This window comes from Ananas comosus, linkage group 19 (assembly GCF_001540865.1).
Source record: "Ananas comosus cultivar F153 linkage group 19, ASM154086v1, whole genome shotgun sequence".
Classification (NCBI taxonomy): Eukaryota; Viridiplantae; Streptophyta; class Magnoliopsida; order Poales; family Bromeliaceae; genus Ananas; species Ananas comosus.
In genome coordinates this window covers 10,201,443-10,222,269 of record NC_033639.1, presented here as the reverse complement: position 1 = coordinate 10,222,269, position 20,827 = coordinate 10,201,443, and the positions used below count along the sequence as shown (strand labels likewise).

Sequence of the window (20,827 nt, the reverse complement as noted above, 5' to 3'; positions counted from 1 at the left end):
CATTAACCCTATCATCTTCTAAGCTGCACAATGTACTGCATACTATGTGGTTTATAAACACTCCTATACTTTTATAGTTGCATTTCAAATAAGGAAATACCATATATGGCCAATCATATCTCATTCACGACAGCATTATTTCCCTTGTAATGCATTGAAGTTCACCATAAATATAGCAAATTTCATTCCAAACTTTCACTACTGTGATTTCAAAAACATCGTATCCATAATGTATCTCATGTACATAACAACCGTATTTGTAACTTGTATAGCTTACATAATCTCCTAGAAATCACACACATGTATAGCTTACATAGAGACATTTAGTCTCCCTGAGATCACACACACACATTCACTCTTCTCATCTTTAACATTTGACTGCTTCACAAAATCAATGCTAATGTATATCGTGTTTCTCACAAATCTAATTGCAATTTAATTGCATGCCGTAATCATCGAATGTGCTCTTGTTTGCAGCTCAAATCTGCTTCTTGACCGTGCATGCTCTTTACTGTCTTGTCTTCTTTGTAGCTTGTAGGATCTGACACTACAATAAGAAAGTAAAAAACTGTTATTAGATTCGGAATATAATGATAGCATCACATACAATTAAATAACCTTTTTTTATTACTTAAATAACAAATAAAGAAGAATTCGAGAAGGAACTAAAGTTCCAATAATGCAATTGATAAGGTTAATTTAAACGTGTTACTTTCTCAGCTAAGCTATATAAATTTCAGCAGCAGCATAGTATTCTAATATTGCAAATTTGCGAATCAAAATACAACAAATTACTTCATAATGTTCTTTCTCATGAATTTAATGAGCATGCAATAATATATTAAAAAGACTACAAATTAATCTAAATTCACAAAAAAGAATTACCTGAAGGAAAAATTGAGGAACATTCATCTTCATCCATGCTGTAGAGCATCTGTTGATTCAATCTGTCTCCCCTCTTGCTGCCTATTATTATAATTGGTATTTTCCGTTTCAGCATTATTTCCAGATTGTTGGGGCTGGCTGCCATAATTATTTATTTGCTCCAGTCTCTGATTTCGTCTATATCTCCACCTCAAATACTCCACAAGCAAAGAATTTGTACTGATAGCAATTCCGAAACCCGTAAATGAGGAAAGTAATACTGCCAGAACAGCAGACACCTTTAGCTGCAAATTTATAAAAATAGTAAACAACAAAAAGAGTAAGCAGTAAGCCCCAAAAAAAAAGAACAAAGGAAAAAAAAAGCGCAAAACTTCGGTACGGTAACAACAATATGGATATAGTTTCTTACCACATTATAGAAGATATGCGCGAAAAGGATTACGAGAGCAAACTGGAAGGTAGCATAAGCCCAGATGTAAGTCTTGCTCACTGCAAGAGGCATGATCACAATTTGCAAAAGTTTATGATTAGAAGTGATTAGGTGTTGAATGATGAAAGAAGAAAACACTTTCCTGCATTAGTACATGGAATTCATAAATTATTACATTTAGAAAATGATGAAATAAGTATGAACACTAAAGTTTCTCAGCCTTAATTTTTGAAGATGTTTACATGTTTTACATTCATGATGATAAATGACTAAAGCCACCGGCCTCCAACTGAATTAGGAATTATGACATATCTATGATATATCAATCCGATTCCAAGTACTCTTTACAAGAAATATACTAAATGAATAAAAAGAAGAAGATGACAATTGATTAGTTACCCATTGTGGAAGCTATCATGGATGAGAGAAGACCCAAAACACAAGAAAAAGGCAGCGAAATTGCGAGAGCACGCGACCCCATAATGGTAACCTGTTCCATCGACCTGTTAGCTAGAAGCACAATTTCATTTGGTAGATTTCACAGAATTAAAAGAAAAGGTAGCATTGGTGTCCTCAAATTGGCATTCAATCTTAAAAAACAACGAGCATTATGCAAAGAAGAAGAGAATTACAAACCAAAAGTTGTTCCAAGAAGCAGAAATAGGCAAGCATGCTGACCATGACCAAAATTGGAACATCCTGCCAGACTCTGTCAGAATTTGCAGACAGACAATATTCAATATTTGCCACACTAGCTGATAATGAATATAAAAAACATACTAGAGAGGGCTCCTGTTAAAATATTATTTCTAGAAGAGGACACGCCTTAAATATGTCATATAAGCATAAATAGCAAATATGAAATCCATTCTCTAATCTAATCAGTCAGTCTAACGACGATGAAGAAACAGTTTCGCAACAGAGCTCAAGGAAACAATTCTCTATGCCATTTCGCAAACTAAGAATATTTGCAGAATACTTAAGTCTAATATGTCAACAGAAAGTCATCTTCTAGCGTTGTCAGGTCAACTATTTCCTTTCTTTCAATACAGAATGCATAATCTGGCTAGTTGTTACAGGTTAATCGTGCATAGTATCCCTGGCAACGGTCAAATAATTTTTTAATATTTATCTTCTCTCTCCAGGTTGGCATTTACCTGTATTGTGCAGCTTCCCTTTGCTGCAAAGCATTTGGCGGCCGCCTACTGGGAGGATTTTGTATCCTCAGTAATGTTACGGGTAAGTTACGAACATCTTGTTTACATACATCACACGTCTTGTTCCCTTTAATACTAAACCACTTGATTGCACATTCTTGGTGCGCAAGAGCGAGCTCTCCTTTGCAACTACATTCCATTTTAAGAGTTTCACCGCCTTCCGCTAGCTCAACCAAACAAATCCTGCAAACCGCCTCTTCTTCTGGAATATCTTCACCACCATCTTCTGTCTGTGCTGTAATAATAAATTCAATAACGTATGAGGATTTTACTTTTTTTCCCTCAATTCTGCGAGACTATCAATTGCGTAGTGTTGATCCCCTAGATATATGGGACAAATTCACTTTAAGGACCTATTTGGCCTGGCTGGAGCTTTTGCAGAAGCTGTTAGAGTAGAGCTCTTCAAAGAACTAAGAAATAGTAGCCTTGTCCAGAGCTGTTCAAAGAACTAAGAACTAGTAGACTTTTCCATTTCTATGGCTTCTTTTGGGGCGAGGCGCTCATTTCAGATTCCCCCACAGAAAAAAAAAAATCTAGAATATTTGTTATCCAATGTATCACTTTTACAGGCTTCTATTTTCTGGATTGGAGAAGCTATTCCAGGGTCAAGCCAAACAGGAACTAAATGGCAAAAGGCCATAAAGCTAATAACATAAAGCAGAATTAAATTAAGAACAAATACAAGGAAAGAAACAATGTTGAATTTCTCAAGGCTTCTATTATGTTCTTCGAGTTAAAACCTAATGTTTAGAATGTGTTGGCTTGGATTTTAAGGAACATTTTAGAATATAAAGCCATGTAGCATTTAGCAAAGGAAGTACCATCAACTATCTCTATAGCATCACTCTCAGTAGCATTGTCAACAGCAACAGGACGAGGGGTTGCTGGTATTACACGAATCAGACCTAATGAATCCATCCTCCGTAAACTCCTGCCTTTGGCATTTCCTGGTACTGAGAATGAGCGCCTGATTTGTGTTTGGATTTCTTTCTTCTGTTAAAGTATCATAAACCCAAATTAGGATGAACCAAATGTACGAAATTAACAAAGCTTCCTTACCACCATTCATGAACGATATTAAAGGTATGCAAGAGATAATTGTGATGAGCTTTTTGACATGCAATACAGACCAACTATAAGCAAAAGCGAGCTGCGTCTGTATAAACCCCTAGTTTAAAAAATTTATGAGGAACAAATTATCCAGAATTTATCAAACTAAAACCACCAAAGATTTGTGTGGAAATGGTGCAAAATTCAATTAACAGAGGAATATGTGTTCATTTTAGTTTTCCATCTTAACCAAAGTTCTTTCAATGCCATATTTCACCATCACACATTTTCTTTATTTTCTCCATTCAAGGTCAAATTAGAACATACAAGACTTTGAAATGATCTGTTAAATATCTTGAATGAAAAAGTCTTTTTAACGGGAGTAAGGGTAGTCAAGTGTCGTACAGAAAGAAATTTCATATCGAAGCATTACAGTCAAAATAGGAAATAATTTCTCGAGAAGAATAAGAACTGAGAACTTACATCCATAGTATTAGGCAGGTCAACTGCATGCCTTTCCTGAGAAGAAGCAGGGCCTGAATTCGCGACTGGAGTGACCGGTAAGGAGTGTGCTGTTTTCACTGACACAGAGTTGAAAACCTTGGTGAAGGAAAACGACCTTGATGTCGAGGGCTTTTCCTGCTGCCCTTCCGAAAGGGGAGTCCCCGGAATCAGGAGGATTGTTCTATCGCCTTCCAGGCTCGAACTCTTTGCCCTAATACTCCGTTGTGGAAATAGATTTCTGATAGATGACTTCGTTCTCGTTGAACTAGGCCTTGGGGGAAGCCCTGCTCTTGTCGAGCTAGGGCTGGGGGATATGGTTATTCGCGTTGAAGAAGGTATTGGGTTCTCAATTGTTCGAGCTGGTATTTGTATAGAGGAAAGATGTGGCCGTCGCGAATGATGCGTGCGGGGATTACTTTCCCTTCCAGTACTCTCATTTTGATCTGATACCTGCAAAGCCAACCATTTGGTAATCAATCACAGTTAATACTCCTAAGATAGCTGAATCAATAAGCCAATGAAATGGGAGTTTAAGTTGACTTGTTTAAGGAAAACAATGAAAAAGAAAAAAAAAAGAACCACTGTAGGATCCTACATGTCCCTCTTTCATCTTTCTGTATCAGTAGAACGAATCAAAATCACACCTTTTAGTGATATTATGAATAAGTCGGAATTCCGAATCAATGCCGATGAGACATTCAATTAACAGTTCTAATTTGTCAAAGCAAGGTAATTGGAAAACCTACACAACGCACTATATAGCGCAATCAAAGTGATCAGCTCATCAATAACAACAAAATGATTCATCTTCGTAGCCTCTTCGAACACCAAAACAATCAAACTACATGAAATAACCATTAAAACCACATCTAAGAGAAAAAGAACGACTTAAAGGAGAAACTTTTTAGCACTAAAATCCGGATCGTACAAACAACCACCAGTAAATACACAAAAAGGTACCATTTCTCTTCATCTTATAACCATCTAGGTACCAGATTCGATACCTTTGCCCAAAATTTCTCGCGAATTTCGTACGCAACCAATACGAGTGTCCAAATTCCTCAGAAAAATCCCCAAAAAAGAACAAAAATGATAAAAATTGCACAGGAACCGACGATTACCTCCCGATCTCGAGATTCCAGCTCCGGGTTACCCTCCGGCTCCGAAGGAGGCCCGGGATTCTCCATTAACAACCTCCTGTAACAAAATTAAGCTCCTCTTAATCGAAATTGATCGATAATTTCGATTAATTTTAATCCGGAGAAACCCTAGATCGTAGAGAGAGAGAGAGAGATCGTCGGTTTCGAAGAGGCCAGGGAGATGCTTTGAGGTTCGGGCAAAGAGAGAGAGAGAGAGAGAGAGAGAGAGAGAGAGAGAGTGTGTATGTAAGCTCAAAGGTTCGGACGTGAAAATCGAATTAAAGCGGATTTAATTTAAATTTTTTTTTTAAAAAAAAGCATGTTTACTCGGAGTTGGTGCGTGTCATAATTAGAAGGATTATTCTTAATAAAGGGATAATTAGAAAGATTAATTTAAGATTAATCCCCTATCTTAATAATTGAATACCATTAAGGGCACGATCGAAATTACCAAAATACCCCTGTCGGAAAAAGTTTGCTTAAATAAGATTTATTCTATTTTGGTTCTAGTCAAATTAGCAAAGAGTATAACATATTGTTGCATCAATGATTAATATTTTAAATTGAGAAAAAAAAATCTATAAATAATATTATTTAAATATATTTTATTAAATATTTATGATAGTTGTTATTCACGAAATAAACTATATATTTTGACTTGACAAGTCAAATAAATTTATAAAATCAAAAGACGTCATTTATATATATATTTTTTAATTTTTTTTCGTCAACATCTCCGTTAATTCTTCGCTAAATTATATAAAAAAATTTCAGATACTCTATGTGTTTTATCCAATATTTATTTTAGTATTTTATGATTTATTAAATTTTTTACTTTAGTACTCTATGAATTTAATTTTGTCACTAATTTAATAAATAAAATCAATAAAGGAGATAATAAAAAAGATAAATATAATCATATGATTCGAAAGTATATATTTTAAATTATAGAATACTCAAGTGAAAAGGACATTTTTATTATTGTCTTTTTGCTAATACGCCAAGGGCATTTTGGGGAAATAAGTACAGATACGGAGCGTGCCTTGAGCATTAGCTGGCGCGCGTGTAGTCGACGGCACGAGTGGGCCCCAGACCCTGAGAACCATAATGACCAAATTGCCCTCCCTTTCATCCACCTTTCCTCGACAAGTCGACATGTAATTTATGTTGAATGTTGTGACTAGTTTCGTAATTCGAGCCGTGCGTTAAATCGCCACGTGTTGAACTTTTCCGTGTAAAATTTGATCTCTTCCGAAACACGTGGCACTATTTGATTTGTCTTTCTAACAAAATTGGTACAAGCAATTAGATTTTCGAATTTGGACACGAAATATTAATTATTAAATTTTTAAACAACTGTGTCAGATACAGTCGCGCATAGTTTGATATGGAGTTTTATACAACGCTATTAGGGAAAATAAAATTGAGATAAAAATATTTAGAGATATGCTTCTGCGTTTTTTAATAGTATCGTAAAAAATATATCATAATCGACTTATCGCGATATGCGAAAAATAATATTACGTACAAAAATAAATATAATATTTTTTTATCGTACTTTCTTACCGCACTTAACGCAATTATCCCGCAATTCCAAATAAATATTTTAGAAAGAAAAAATATTCTCCCTTTCTTTTTAAAAAATGATAATATACTAAAATATAAAATAACTCCACTTCAAAATCGAAACTTCCGATACCAACCATATAAGTTCCTTGCCACTTGTAATAGAGACAATCAGTATATTTTTGAGTCTGATTAAAATATAAACTTTACCGATTGTTGATGTGCAAATAAGTCTATATTATATTTTTAAACTGAGTGTATGAATTAATCAGATGTTTTAATCATAGCAATACTCCCTTATGATTTAAGTATGCTTTAAAGTAGATATTTTAAACTTCAAGAAGTTAAAATTTGTCGTCTAATCTTAAAAGACTTATATGATTGGTTCTTGAACTAGAAATATTTAAATTTTACACTCTAATTTAGAGTATTTGCGACTATTTTTGATAGAATATTTCATCAAATAGTATTATTCTAACGGACGGCGATGATGAGGCGACACCCCATCACACGTGCCACGCACGAGTGTATAACCGGCTAAAACAGGTAGAAGTCGGCAAGATCAGCCAGTTCGGCGCCGAGTTCTTCTACGAACGTTGGTTCAGAATGGAGTCGGCTTTGAAGACAAGGTCGGTGCCGTTTTCAACTAAAACCCATCACCTCAAACGCTATCACGTTCGCATGCGCGCCTCTTTTCCCTCTCCTAACGGCTACTTTATAATACGCCTCTGTATTTTTTTTATTTTTATTTTTTGGGTTCAAATCTCTCTCCCTCCCCCCCCCTCCGAAGCTGGTTTTCCGGCGAAATCAAGCGGTTTCCCGATCGGGAAGTGGTTTCCGGGAAGGTGGTTTTCCAGCAAGGAAGGAGAATTAGGGTTTTGAAGGAGCTCGATCCCCCTCCATTCCCAAATTGGCTTCTTGGAGAAAAGGTGTCTCCTTTTCCACCCCAGTTCTCCTTATTTAGAGAATGAAGAGCCACAAGAAATCGGTGGCGGTGTCGCCGACGAGCCCCCACACGCCTGCAAACGCAGCAGGGATCGGCGGCGACGGCTCGGGAGACGGCACGCCGTCGTGCCACGCGCAACACCACTATTTGCCAGCTGGGGATTCGCCGTACGCGAGGGCGAAGCATGCCCAGGTGCGATGCGCCGCACCTTGTTCTTGTTTTCAACCCTGTTTTTCCTGTTCAATTTGGTACTAATTATAGCTGGTTCAATAGATTGTAGTTTACTAATATCAATTTGATAGGAAACAGCTCAAGAAATAATCTTAACACTTCCGTCGACGCGAGCCCACGGCCTCCGAGTTTCCTTTTTTAGAGTTTACGATTTGTTCTGATACCATGTTAACCAAAAGAACGACATAACAGGAAATGGCCCCAAGAGATAGTCTTAACATGTTCGACGAAATTATTGGGGTTTTCTTAGTGCTGTTCTTTAGCTGTTCATTCCTGAATTTCATTTCCTTCCTCAATCATCATACTCCCTTTGTTTCAATTAAAATGTCTTCCCAGTATGTTTTCAAATTTGACAAGTTTAAGCCTTTTTCAAGATCAGAAAATGGCTTTTTTTTATTTAAGGTGGAATTTGTTGTTATTAATTTGTTCTGCATTATCTTTTTTACTCTACAGTTAGTCGAGAAGGATCTAAACAAGGCAGTTCCTCTGTTCTGGTCTGCTATAAACTGCGGCGACCGCGTCGATAGTGCGGTGAAAGATATGGCTTCTGTAATGAAGCAAGCGAATCGAGCCGACGAAGCTATTGAGGCGATAAAGTCTTTTCGCAATCGGTGCTCTTTTCAATCCCAGGAGGCGCTCGACAACGTTCTCCTAGACCTCTACAAGGTAAAATCACGGTGCATTCGCATCTCAGTGCCTTGTTTCACCTCGCTTCTAGAACCGCTTCTTTACTCCGAGATGCAGTAGTTAAGTGTTTGACAAGGAAATTAAAAACCTGATCTTTTGCATAAGTTCTGCGCATGAAAATCAGAAGCTCTGCAACACAACCATAATCTTCTCAAATGAAATTATTGGCGTTTGAGAACAGAAATGCGGTAGGATGCATGAAGAAATTGAGCTGCTGAGCGCGAAGTTGAAACAAATTGACGAAGGGCAAGCTTTTGGAGGGAGGGTGAAGAAGTTAGCGAGATGTCAAGGAAAAAGGATACATATCTCCCTCAACAAAGAAAAATCAAGGTAACTTGAACTTTAGGCCTCTTTTTTTTGCGACGGTAGATCGTGTTCTCGATTTCTAGATTGAGACCATTTAATTGATGTTCTTGCTTTTGATCTTGCTCAGACTGCTGGGGAATCTTGCTTGGGCTCACATGCAATTAGAGAATTATGCGGAGGCGGAGCCACTTTACCGGTATCACTTTGCACATGCATGGATTTAGTACTAAAACGCGAAACATTGCATTGAGTTATGAATCATATCAAATCAATTGTTTGGCTAACTAGTTCTTAATTTACCACCGAGTGCAGGAAAGCTCTGGCGATGGAACCTGATTACAACAAGCAGTGCAATTTAGCTATATGCTTGATGAAGCTGGGAAGGCTCGCAGAAGCCAAATCCATTCTCGCAGACGTGGAAAAGCTGTCATCAAGCGACAGCACTGAATCCTACCTTAAGTCCTTCGAGCGGGCTAATGAAATTCTCAAGGAACTCGAATCAGAAGCAGTTCCACTTTCAAAGTCAGAAGAAACAAAGCTGGAACCACAAAGCACTCCCATCTCAAACCATATTAGGAATGTGGGTTGCTCAAATTTCAATGCTGAATGTGGAATGAAATATGAAGGTTTCAGCGAGGAGAAATCGAGCTGTTCTGAGCTATCTACTGAATATTCCTCAACTTTGAATTTTCCGAGCTGGATATCCAATTCTTCTTGCAAAAAAGGGTTGCGTAAGTGTGCCACTTCACAATGCGAGAATAGAAAGAGGACATGGGTTCACAATCCTTACAGGAAAGGAGAATCATATGGTACATGTAAGAAAAAATTGATGTATTATGCTCAGGAAGATTTCCATTCTCCTGCTTCTATCCACGGAAACCAATGGGCGTACTCTCGAGAATCGTCGACAGTTTCAAGACCTCATGCTAACGGACGAAGTTCTGGATCCTCGAGGAACAATCGGTGTATGAAATTTGAGAAACCAATGGAATATTCAGTCACAGATAATAGTGTGATGGCCAATGTATCAGTACAATCTCTGACTCCTGAAAATAGTACAGCTGTAGCAAATGCGAGATTTGATCTGAGGTCGAAGAACTCGACAGAATTGAGTACCACAAAGGCGCAAGCTGGTGAACGGGATGCTGTTTCTGAGACAGATAGGAAAGAACAACCTCAATGTTTAAGTCGTGCATCGCAACATCCCGCTAGTTGTACAAATTCACCAGCTGATAATAGAATACTGTTTGCATATACGGATGAGAGTAGCACGCCGCAAGAAGTAGATGTCTTGAGAAACATTGGCCTTACTTTAGAGAATAAGACCATGGAAAGATCAAATATCGATTGTTTTTGCGATTTTAATGTTGGTAAAACAACACAGGGTGATATAGTGGAGGAAGAAAATTTAGCCCGTGCAGACACATTCTATGATGCAGCAGCCGATCAGCAAAGAGAAAGCACTAAAGATTTGATGGAAAAGTTTAAAACAGTCACAGTTTCAGACGGCAAAAGAAGAACTTGGGCCGATATGGTGGAAGAAGAGGAGGAAGAAGAATTCTTCGCTAATAAGAATTTGGAGAATGGTGAAGCATTTAATCGCAAAGACTTGTTGCATCCATACTCGAAGAAGAACGAATCTGAATCTTTCCAAGATGAGAACTTGGGTTCTAATATCATAAAATCAACCGATAATTGGACTAAAAAGAAGCCACAGAGTTATACTGAGAGTGTCCGCCGGAAGCCAAGTAAACTTGATATGAATGAAGGATCTGAGATTGCGCTAAGATCGCCCAGAAGGGCTCGTCGATCTCTCTCGTTCCATGAACACCCGATCTTTGATGTCTCACGTGATTGCTTATCGCCAATTGGAGACAAAGATACCTTCGGCGGTTCTAATTGTATGGCAGAAATGAACAGCTGGTTTAAAGGTGGATTTGGTTTGAAGACCGAGAGGACACGAAGTAGGCTTCGCGTTTTCCAGGAAATTACACATGATATTAATACAAAAGGCTAAGAAAAGGTTTACTCATCAGCAAAATTTCATCCAGATTGATTGATTGATTCTTCTTTTTTTTTTTTGTGTTTCCCTTTTTTTTGTGTAGACTTTGATTCATGTATTTGACTTGCAAAATACAAGAGAGCTCCATGTTGCTGGGACATGATAAAGAATAGTGAGAGAGATGAATCTTTTGTGAAATTGATTCCTATGATGATAAACAAACCAGGATTGTGAGTGTAAGTTCCTCCTATTAGTCCACTCATTGATTCAATTTTGAGCATTTAAAAACAAACAAAGGAATTTGGAAACTTAGATCTGTTGTCATTGTGAAAGTGTGATTATTAGATCATGTGATCTCAGCCCTACATTTGCTGATATTTCTATATGCAAGAACAAGCACTCTGATATGATATTTGCAACTTACAATGGCACTGTTAAGCCTCGCATACTTAACAACTTCACCGCTCCAAGAAGCAGCAATTAAAAATAGAAAGTCAAAGGCTAAGCGACTAAATTGAGCTTTCTGACTCCAAAATACATAAAGCTCTAATTTAAAACTCCTACTGCAGTAAAATTTTTTTTGAACATGCAATAGTTTCTTCAGACAACAGTGATAAAATAATAAGATTTTTACAGAACCTCTAGTCTGACGCAAACAGACCCTAAACAATGAACGATGGGTTTAGGAAGGAGAATTTAGTGACATATTTCACGGACTAATTAATCTCATTTAATGGATGGGGGAGTAGTTAAACTCCTTTTCTTGGGAGGCTATGCTTTCAATTTAATAAACCATATACTTTTTTTAAACCAATAAACAAAAAAAAAAAAAAAAAACAAAACAGAAGAAAAAGAATCTAAAGAAGTCAAAGTCGTTACTGTGTTGTCTGCCAAACAGAAATTCCAAACACGTTTTTCCTGCGTCTGTTAGACAGACGCTCTTTGCTGGTGTAAGAAGGATGGCATCAGCCAGCTTACCTATTGCAACACATCATGCCATCTTTGTGAAATTACTATATTACCCTTCTCTTACTCCTATACAAGAAATTATCCTATTTCATTAATAGAGTGGAAATTCTATAAAAAAGCTCTTTTTAGAAGCCATTAAATTGCGCCTTGAATTACACATTATTCAGATACATGGAACATGATCCAGAATATTCTGCGCGGTTTTTACACGACTTGTTTTCTGATAAAATTTTTATCTATTTTTTAGCCATGTGCATCTGTGCAAGGGCAATTATGTCCTTCAACATAAACTAGAGAGAGAAAAAAAAAAGATGAGGACTTTGAATCCTATTTTCTATCAAATTTTTGGCCAAAGGAAATAAAGTGACATAAAAACAGAGAGTTGTTGATTGACCTGGGCATTTTTGAAGTCCTTGTGAAATTTCCAAGCTACAATTATAGGGTGGTGTCACACATTAGGGGGTGTTTTTGGCTTTCTCTGAAAGTATCCTATAAAATAGTTAGTATTTTCTATTTGTTTGACTCAAATGTAAAAATAGTTTTTCTATTTTTTTGCATATTTAATGGAGAAGTAGATCCTTGTTTTTCCAAATATTTTATCAGAAAAGACTAAAGGACATTGTCCAAGGTAAACTCTCTTTTTCCCAAAAATAGTTTCCTTGCTTTAACCACTTCAGTGTTAAGCCATATAAATAGGTTAGAAGAGTGGGAACACATACAAGTACAGCATAGTTTCAAATCCCATTTAGTAGTATATATATAGTACCAAATTTGACAGATATCTCATGGTCAGCAACATAGACTCAACCTCCTAAGAGAGAGAGAGAGAGAGAGAGAGAGAGAGAGATGGAGGTTTAATTGAAGGATGGTGAGAACTTCCATGAGGGCTCCCCATTAATAATTGAAGAAAAGACAAACATGGTGAGAACTTCTATGAGGCCTCCATTTATTATCCTTTTTCCTTCAGGAAATGTTTAGTGCTCCTTTAATTTATTGAAATATAAATGTGTGTCTTATTAGTCCATGATGTTTGTAACTTTACCTTCTTCATGAAGTATTGATTCTATTCAAGTGTGTGAGCAATTGATTTTAGAACAGTTACACAAGATTGAAAGAATAGATCTGATTTTATAGCAAGTTCTGAGTCATGATGAGCAAACACTTGTAATATCCTATTGTCTCAGGGTTAGGACTTTAAATGCATTACTACTTAGTTACCCAAAAGGAGAAAAAAAAAGAGAATTTCACCAATAATATCCTTTCCATCATCAGTTAATGATATCGAGTATGAGATTTCATCTGCTTCTTAAGGTATAGACCAAAAGTCACACAGAATAAGATAGACTACAATAACTTTACATGACACCAAACAATAACTCATTGAGAACTAAAATGCACCCATTGTCGCCAAAAGAAACAAAAGAAATTGTGGCTCATTTTTTTGACACAGATGACTTAGTTGTTCCCTGTTACACTGGCTCTTAACATTTCATTTTCTTTTAATCAATTTTAATAGGTTTGAGGAAGGGAAAATGAAGATGGAAAAGGAGGAGAGAAATGAAGGCGAATCGAGCATGACGACACCGGAATTTGAAGAATTCTTCGAATTGGTCGACAGAGAAGCGTTTCGTTTTCAATTAATGGACCAGAGGAGAAATATGAATTCACAGAACAAATTAGCAAATAATATCGTCGCATGGCAGCCGAAATTCGAGATCGAAGACTTCAAAATCCCAAATCTTGATCAAACAAAAGTTCATGTTAAACTTATTGATGGAGAAAAAAGTGAAATGAAGGAACCAAAAGATCAAAAGTCGACGAGAGGTACGAAAAGGGCAAGAGAAACTACTCCACTAGATGTTAATAAAAAGGAGAAACAAAAGATGACTAGCAGCAGAGAAATGATGCTAGATCTTAACAGAAGTAATGAGTCCACCAATAATAAGAAATAGTTAGCCATTCATTTAAGATCCAGACGCTTTAAATGAAGCTACACCATGAGTATGAGAAGAGATCCAAACACTCTTGTACTGTTTAGAGATCAGAGAATGATTATAAGGTGTAATCTTTGTCTAAAGAATTATGTCTGTGTGTTGTAAAGGTTTGTTACATCTTTTACTCCCTGAATATTATGTTTTGATTTTATGTTGTTGATTAACACCTGTTCCTAAGGAAATGAATGTGGATTGATTCTTTCCTTCCATACCAAGTTTGTAGCAAAACCCATTTTCACAGTAGATGTCTTTAATGCTTATTTTGTTGTTCTTAAAGTAGAGAAGCTGATCCAAAAGTTGCTCAACCCACATAAAAGCACAGGTTTCGGCCCTAATGGTATCATAGATGCTGAAAGTAAATAGAAAGAAAAAAAATAGCAAGTCCTATAAATACTCGTTTAAGATAATCACTTCCTCGCAAGAGGTCTCTCTTCTATGGATACATGAGAAGATAAGATACATGGTCGGAAATTCCAAACATTCATAGAATAGGAACTGTTGGATCTATGTGAAGTAGTCTAATTCGCATGCCGACATCTCGATAGAAATAATTGCACAAACAATTGTTAAAAAGAATTCAATCAATGAACTCACTCATCAAGACAATCAAAGAAGAACAAGCGAAAATGTCATAAAATGTAGTGTAAATGCAACAAGTGGTACTCTGGCAGAGCATTCTTATACAAAGATAAAAGGAGACAGAGAGAAACTTCTATTACCTCGTTCCATTTGGAACTATGGAATTATAGTGCTCACCGAGACCATAAGCATGTCTATGATATGATAGCAAAATGCTCGGATTTTCATCGGATTTGTATTCTTTCCCCATCTCAACTTCAGGGAAAGAACCCGAAAATATTAAAAAGTGCTTCTTCAGGCAGTGGGTGAGAGCCCCAAGTTCAAGTTGCCCGCCCCAAGAAGCCGTTTTCTCAACCTCTTCGCAATACTTCTCGAATCCCTCCAATGGCGTGCAATCCGAATCAAGTTCAATCTTACTCTCTGATAAGAAAAAGGGCAAAAAGTCCGATGCATGCTCTCTCATATACTTGGCCGCCATTACTCGGAGCTCCTGATAGTTGTACGGGGAAGCACTTTTGGAATGGAGGGAAAGCTGGTCCTCAACCGCTCGGTAGAGGCAGTGGCCATCCGGCTTGATCTCGTTGATGGTAAGCCCTAATGGCTTAAGCTCTTCTTCAAGCTTCTCATTCTCGATCATTCGATCACTTATAATAGTATTTTGCTCTTCTTGGATTCTTTGTTCTCTAGCTGCTTCCTCTTGGGCTCTTTTCCCACGCCGCCTTGCTCCCTTGCTAGGTTTTGGAGATTCATTTTTACTATTAGTAGAAATACCGGCTATAGCTTTGACTAGACTTTCAAGGTTCTCTCTTTCCGAGTTGTTAGAGCTTTTGTAGCCCAAAGACGAAAGCTCTTCGGAGTGTTTTGCTTCAAGTTGAGATGTGAGTCGAGATATCTCATCTTCCACCTGCTTCTTTTTGGCTTTCTGTTCAGCTTTGCTGCCTTTGGCAGCCACTTTTTTAAGGCTGATTTCTTTGTTTTGGAGTTCAATTATCTCTTTCCTGTGCAACCAAGTGAAGAACATCAGTTCAAAGGATTCGAGATAACACAAAAAGAAGCGAAATAGGTGGAAAAATAATGTGGCTACAGAACATAGGTTTAAAACCTACGCACTTCAAAACTCTTCACAACCAATGTGCTCAAACTTTTCCATATGATGGATTGTGGGATTACATTAAACTGCCAAGAAACTACAAAGCTGCTCAGTGCTAACTACAATACCCATATTTTCACTTCAATCAAAAGCGTGAATTATAGACGAAAAGCAGAAAAGGGCCATAAGCCTCATCTGCATTACTATTTGTAATCTGTGGTTTCAAATACCAAAAACTTTTCCGGTTTCCGCTGCATTAAATTGCCGTGCCAGCATGACGCATATCTAATGAATACAAGACAAGGTGTTGAGCATTTCCAAACTTCAAAAATTTTACCCCTCTCAGTTTGATTGATGGCCGATTCAAACTAGTAATCAACATAGACTAAACACTCCAAAATATTTGATTTTCACAAGAATCTGAAGAGCAAATGTTGCGTCGAGCAAGAAAAGGACTTCGATTTCTGATCTGCAATTCTTTGCCAACTAACTAGCACATCGAAGCGAACTTGCTTACAAATCAAAGAATTCAAGCAAATTCAACTTGCATTGAACTGAGTTTAACTCGATTCCGATTTGTTGGAATATGATCCCTTTAGATTCTATAATTCTTAGGAAGTTACTGCTCAGCAAATTTGACTTGAATTCATCAAATTTGACACAAATTTAAGCCCAAACAAACAAAGATTACTAAATTTACACCAACCACTTGATTACTTTGGAGCAAACACTGAGCAAAAACAATACTACCCACTAGAATGAGCAAATGGGTCTTCAAAAAATACCAAATTTACTCCCAAAAACCAAGTAAAAGAAAGTAAAAAAGACCAAATTGAACACGAAAACAAAGGGAAAAAGACACAAACTTTGATGCTAATAAACAAATACCTGTGCCTCGAGAGCACCTCCTCGAGAGATTCTCGCTGCTTCTGCTCCTCCGCCGCGCTCCCCCGAAGCTCTTCGGGAGTAGAAGCGCTCCCCCCTGCTTCCCCGATCGTCTCCATACGAGTTTGGGGGAAAGAGAGAAAGAGAGAAAGAGAAAGAGAGAGAGAGTGTAACCCTAAACAAAAAAAAAAAAGAAAAAAAAAAAAAAAAAAAAAAAGAGAGAGTTTGAGTACAGTAACGGGCCGAGCCCATATTAATTTAATACCGTTTCCTAATTTCAAGCCCACTCTACCTGTTGGTACTGGGTTCAGAAAAATTCCAAATTCTAAGAAAAATTTGGTGGGGACGGCCTTCAAATACAAATCTCAATGCCACGAGAGAAAAATGTATTATGCTACTCGCTTTATTAATTTTTTTTAAAAAATTATTTAAAAATATGAATAAATAATAATTCAAATTTGAAACCTCGAGTGCTGACCACCAAACTCGTTGCCACTTGCGTTAGGGACGATTGGTAAGCCGTGAGAATTGTTGACTTAGAAATTGTTTATTTTACCAAAAGTTAAGTTTAAAATTTTTTGTTGAACTTAAGTTTAGGTAAAAATGAATTCAATCTCCTCTGATGTTTTTTTTATTACTGTGGAACTGAAATTTCTCTTAGTTATGTTGTTTGCTTGGCACAAATTTAATTGCATAGAATTTTGAAGTTTTTTATTTTCTGTACTTGTCGTTCATTACGTGAAAGATACAGATCTCAAAGCCGTGTGAATTGTTGATTTAGAGACTTCTTTTTTTTATCAAAATCGGGTAAAACTTAAATTCTCCTCTACTGTTTGTTTTTATTACTGTGGAACTGAACTTCTCCCAATTATGTTGTTTGTTTGGCAGAAATTCAATTGCATAAAATTTGAAATATTTAATTTTTGTATTTATTTCACCAAAAATTATTAAATTCCCATGCCTCGGTAGTATTTTATTAATATTTTCCTCACTCATGTTCTTCATATTCGACTTCAGTCCACGATGAACTTAAGTTAATTACAATATTTTTAAAAGTTTGAGTTACGACTAAATTTATATTACGGTAAGTTAAATAATAAAAGCAGATATTTACGACCGAAAATGAGTTCATCTCTCTCTTCTTTCAAGAAAACAAACACAACCTTGCACCAATGATACAGCAATTAATGACTATTGGCCAATAATCAATGGAAATATTAAATTAAAATTAAATTTCCTTAATTAAGAATGGGTAGAATGAGGACCAAGTTTCCAAGCTGAAAGTCAAAATGACAGCACACACTTTAATGCATCTCTTTATTACCATTGTGAACATGCTAATACTTAATTCTATTTCCTTCTTTGAGTTTGGTAAACATCATTTTCACCTGATATTTAATTATATTCATTTTGACAAAAGGTAAACATAGGAGAGCTTAAAAATTATTATCATTTACTCTAAGCCTCCGTTTGGTTCGGGGTTAAGAAAAAAAGTAGCTATTCCAGGAATAGAGTTAAGTTCGGAGTTAAAGTGGAGTTAAAGTTTTTTTGTGTTTGGTTGGGGGTTGGAGTTAGTCTAGAATAATAAAAAATAGTGTTTGGTTAGAGTAGGTGAGATAAGAAGATAATGATTGATAAAGAAGGATAACGATTGGTTGGAGTAGGTGTGATAAGAAAGATAGTGGGTTATTATGAATAGAAAATAGTGTTTGGTTGGAGTTTGGTGGGGTTAGGTGGGGTTAGCTAATCCGAAATAATTTATTTGAGGTGGGGTTAGCTAATCCCATTCATTTTTTAGGATGTTTGAGGATAATATGGGGGTTAAAGGGTTATTCCACCCCTTAACCCCCAACCAAACAAGGGCTAAGGTTTTAGTACCTATCTAAACATATGAGATGCATTTGTTGCACCAAAACTTAAAAAGGAGTGCAGTAGTTTTCAATCGTAAATACTAAATCCTAAACCTTAAACTCTAAATACTTATTTTTGTCCTATGGTTCATTATATCTTTATTTTTGGTCAAAGCTGTATTTTGAAAGACCTGAAATGAATCGGAGTTAATTATGAATAATAATAATAATAATATTAATAATAAAATATTAGTTTATTTCTCATATTTAGTTTTTGTCTCCTTCATTTCATATCAAACAAAAAGAAAAAAAGAAATAGAAAAACTTTAGTTTCGCAGCTATAAAAATAAATAGCAATGAAAAAATAGTTTACTAGAAAAGTCAATTTCAATTTGAACTTTACCTTTCGCTCAACACACATACTATAATATGTATAATATATAATATATAGGGGCAATTTCATGGATACCACTCCCAAAATTTAAAATATCATAGATGCCCCTAAAAAGTTTAAAATATCACCAATATCCCTGTAAACACAAAAAATTATCATTAATACCCCTACTGTTAGTTAGGTTAGCTTTACCATAGTTATTCAATGGTTAAAGATGGGTTAACTTTTAAAATGACTTATTTATCCTCAAGTATCTTTTAAGTAAAAATGTATTGAGACCCCCTCAACTATATGCCATTTTGAAACAGCTCCCTCAACTTTCATTTTTTAATTGATATCCCATTAACTTTTTATTTTTTAAAAAAACCTAATTTCAGTGTATGAAAAAATCAAAATTTTTTTGTTTTATTGATGATTTTACCAAATCTAATGGCTCTATTTATTTTTTATCAAATAAATAACTATATATAAAAATTTAAATGAAAATAATGTTAAGGAATTATCCGATCTTTCTTTAATCTTGAAAGCTTAAAAATTTTTTTTAATCAAAATTATTCTCGATAATTTTATCTGCATTAAGTGTATTAAAAAAACTGAAATATAATATATTTTAGCTTTCGAACAAAATTCTCTTTTTATTTCAATCGACAAAACAATGCATGCATATAGCTATGTGATTTACTTTTGCTTAAATAGGAAAAAAATAAAATCTATAATTTATTTCAAAATTACTATTACTAATTAGGAATGTGAATTGATATAGATACGTAATTTTATCTGAACTCGATTTAAAATAGGGTAAGTTTAATCAATGCTGAATAAGGATAGTTTTAGTTATAGGTACCAAAAAATAAAATCCCATCGTATGTAAATTCAATTATAGTTTTGGTCTATATTTAAACTGAACCTGAACCGAAACCCAAAACTAAAAACAAAGCCAGAATCAGATAAAAACATATTATATTTAAAATACAATTTTTATATATTTTTTATTAATTAATATATATTGATAATTTAATTTACTATTTATATATTAAATACTCAAATTTAGATTTACAAAAATTGTTTTGAAATATCTATTAGTATTTCTACTATTGAAAAGAGATAAAGGGTAAAAATGGTATTTTAAAAATTTAACTCCGATTCAGGTGGGCTCTAACGGATCTTAACTAGTGGAGGGTATTTATGATAATTTTTCACATTTTGGAGGGTATTTGTGATATTATCAATTTTGGAAGGGTATTGATGAAATTAATAGTCCCTATAAGGGCATCTATGAAATTATCCCTAATATATATGTACGAAAAAAATGGATATTTGAATTTTGAAAACTAGAAACGTTTTTTTAGTGCTTACCCATATTGTTTCAAACTTAGGTATTTGAATGGTACTTTTTCGCATGGGACCAAATCTTTATGGCGAATTGTTCTAAATAAGATGAAAATATTTTCTCTTCACTCACAAGGATGGGGCAAAGACGAAATTTCTGATCTTTGTCGTATAGAGTATTCAAATATTAGGTTTGATATCATTAATAATTTGAAATGCGGTTAAAATATTTAGTTAATTATGTAGCATGCACACTAAATTAAATCACATTAAAATCAACTTAAAGTTAACTAAAAATATGTTTTTAAGAGTTTAATTTTTAAATTTAGGAAAGCTACATCCTAAATAGATTATAGGATTTAAACATAAGAGATATTTTTTTGGCGCTAGTAAAGAAGGAATTAGGACATGAACTAAAATGAAACACTTTTCAAAATTTAGGGTCTTTAATGTCAAGTTTGAAAGTTTTAAAAGTTTGAGGACTAAAATAAAATTTGGCTGGAAGTTGAGCAAGTGGTATTGCAGGGCTTTTTTTGCAAATGGCTCCTGAAAAAAATTTATTTTAAAAATAGCCCTGTCAAAATTTAATTTGTAAAAATGACCCGGTACCTGCTATGCAGGCGCCACATCATTGCCACGCAGGCAGGGCTGGGCCAGTGTGTTAAGTTGAACACGGTGAACCGGAATCTCATTCCATTCGCCGGTTCACGGTTTGTCAAACCCGGTTTGAGTAAACCGGGTCGATACAAAACAATGTAATAGGAGCGAAAGGGA

General features: G+C 35.5%; 3 protein-coding genes and 1 long non-coding RNA gene across 7 annotated transcripts; 2 read left to right on the top strand and 2 right to left on the bottom strand.

The window, feature by feature from the left end:
• LOC109724966 lies at positions 161-5,449 on the bottom strand. Of its 3 annotated transcripts, XM_020253978.1 has the most exons (9): positions 5,208-5,448; positions 4,066-4,536; positions 3,354-3,525; positions 2,473-2,767; positions 1,952-2,024; positions 1,715-1,805; positions 1,295-1,374; positions 886-1,169; positions 161-547 (listed from the first exon to the last, which is right to left on the bottom strand). In XM_020253978.1, the coding sequence occupies exons 1-8, from the start codon at positions 5,271-5,273 to the stop codon at positions 915-917; spliced, it is 1,503 nt and encodes a 500-aa protein (XP_020109567.1). In that variant the 5' UTR covers positions 5,274-5,448; the 3' UTR covers positions 161-547; positions 886-914. The 3 variants fall into 3 exon arrangements, with proteins under 3 accessions (XP_020109567.1, XP_020109570.1, XP_020109569.1); XM_020253981.1 differs by lacking the exon at positions 2,473-2,767 and having other exon boundaries at positions 1,948-2,024; XM_020253980.1 differs by lacking the exon at positions 161-547 and having other exon boundaries at positions 1,027-1,169; positions 1,948-2,024; positions 5,208-5,449.
• Positions 7,322-11,184, top strand: LOC109725093. Of its 2 annotated transcripts, XM_020254158.1 has the most exons (6): positions 7,322-7,929; positions 8,422-8,634; positions 8,837-8,985; positions 9,089-9,157; positions 9,274-10,925; positions 11,067-11,184. In XM_020254158.1, the coding sequence occupies exons 1-6, from the start codon at positions 7,759-7,761 to the stop codon at positions 11,084-11,086; spliced, it is 2,274 nt and encodes a 757-aa protein (XP_020109747.1). In that variant the 5' UTR covers positions 7,322-7,758; the 3' UTR covers positions 11,087-11,184. The 2 variants fall into 2 exon arrangements, with proteins under 2 accessions (XP_020109747.1, XP_020109746.1); XM_020254157.1 differs by having other exon boundaries at positions 9,274-11,184.
• On the top strand, positions 12,465-14,135 carry LOC109725164. Its single transcript, XR_002220206.1, has 2 exons — positions 12,465-12,853; positions 13,449-14,135. It is a non-coding gene; the product is annotated as an uncharacterized LOC109725164 (long non-coding RNA).
• Positions 14,527-16,644, bottom strand: LOC109725163 (OTU domain-containing protein 6B-like). The gene is made up of 2 exons (XM_020254249.1): positions 16,484-16,644; positions 14,527-15,503 (listed from the first exon to the last, which is right to left on the bottom strand). The coding sequence occupies exons 1-2, from the start codon at positions 16,597-16,599 to the stop codon at positions 14,642-14,644; spliced, it is 978 nt and encodes a 325-aa protein (XP_020109838.1). The 5' UTR covers positions 16,600-16,644; the 3' UTR covers positions 14,527-14,641.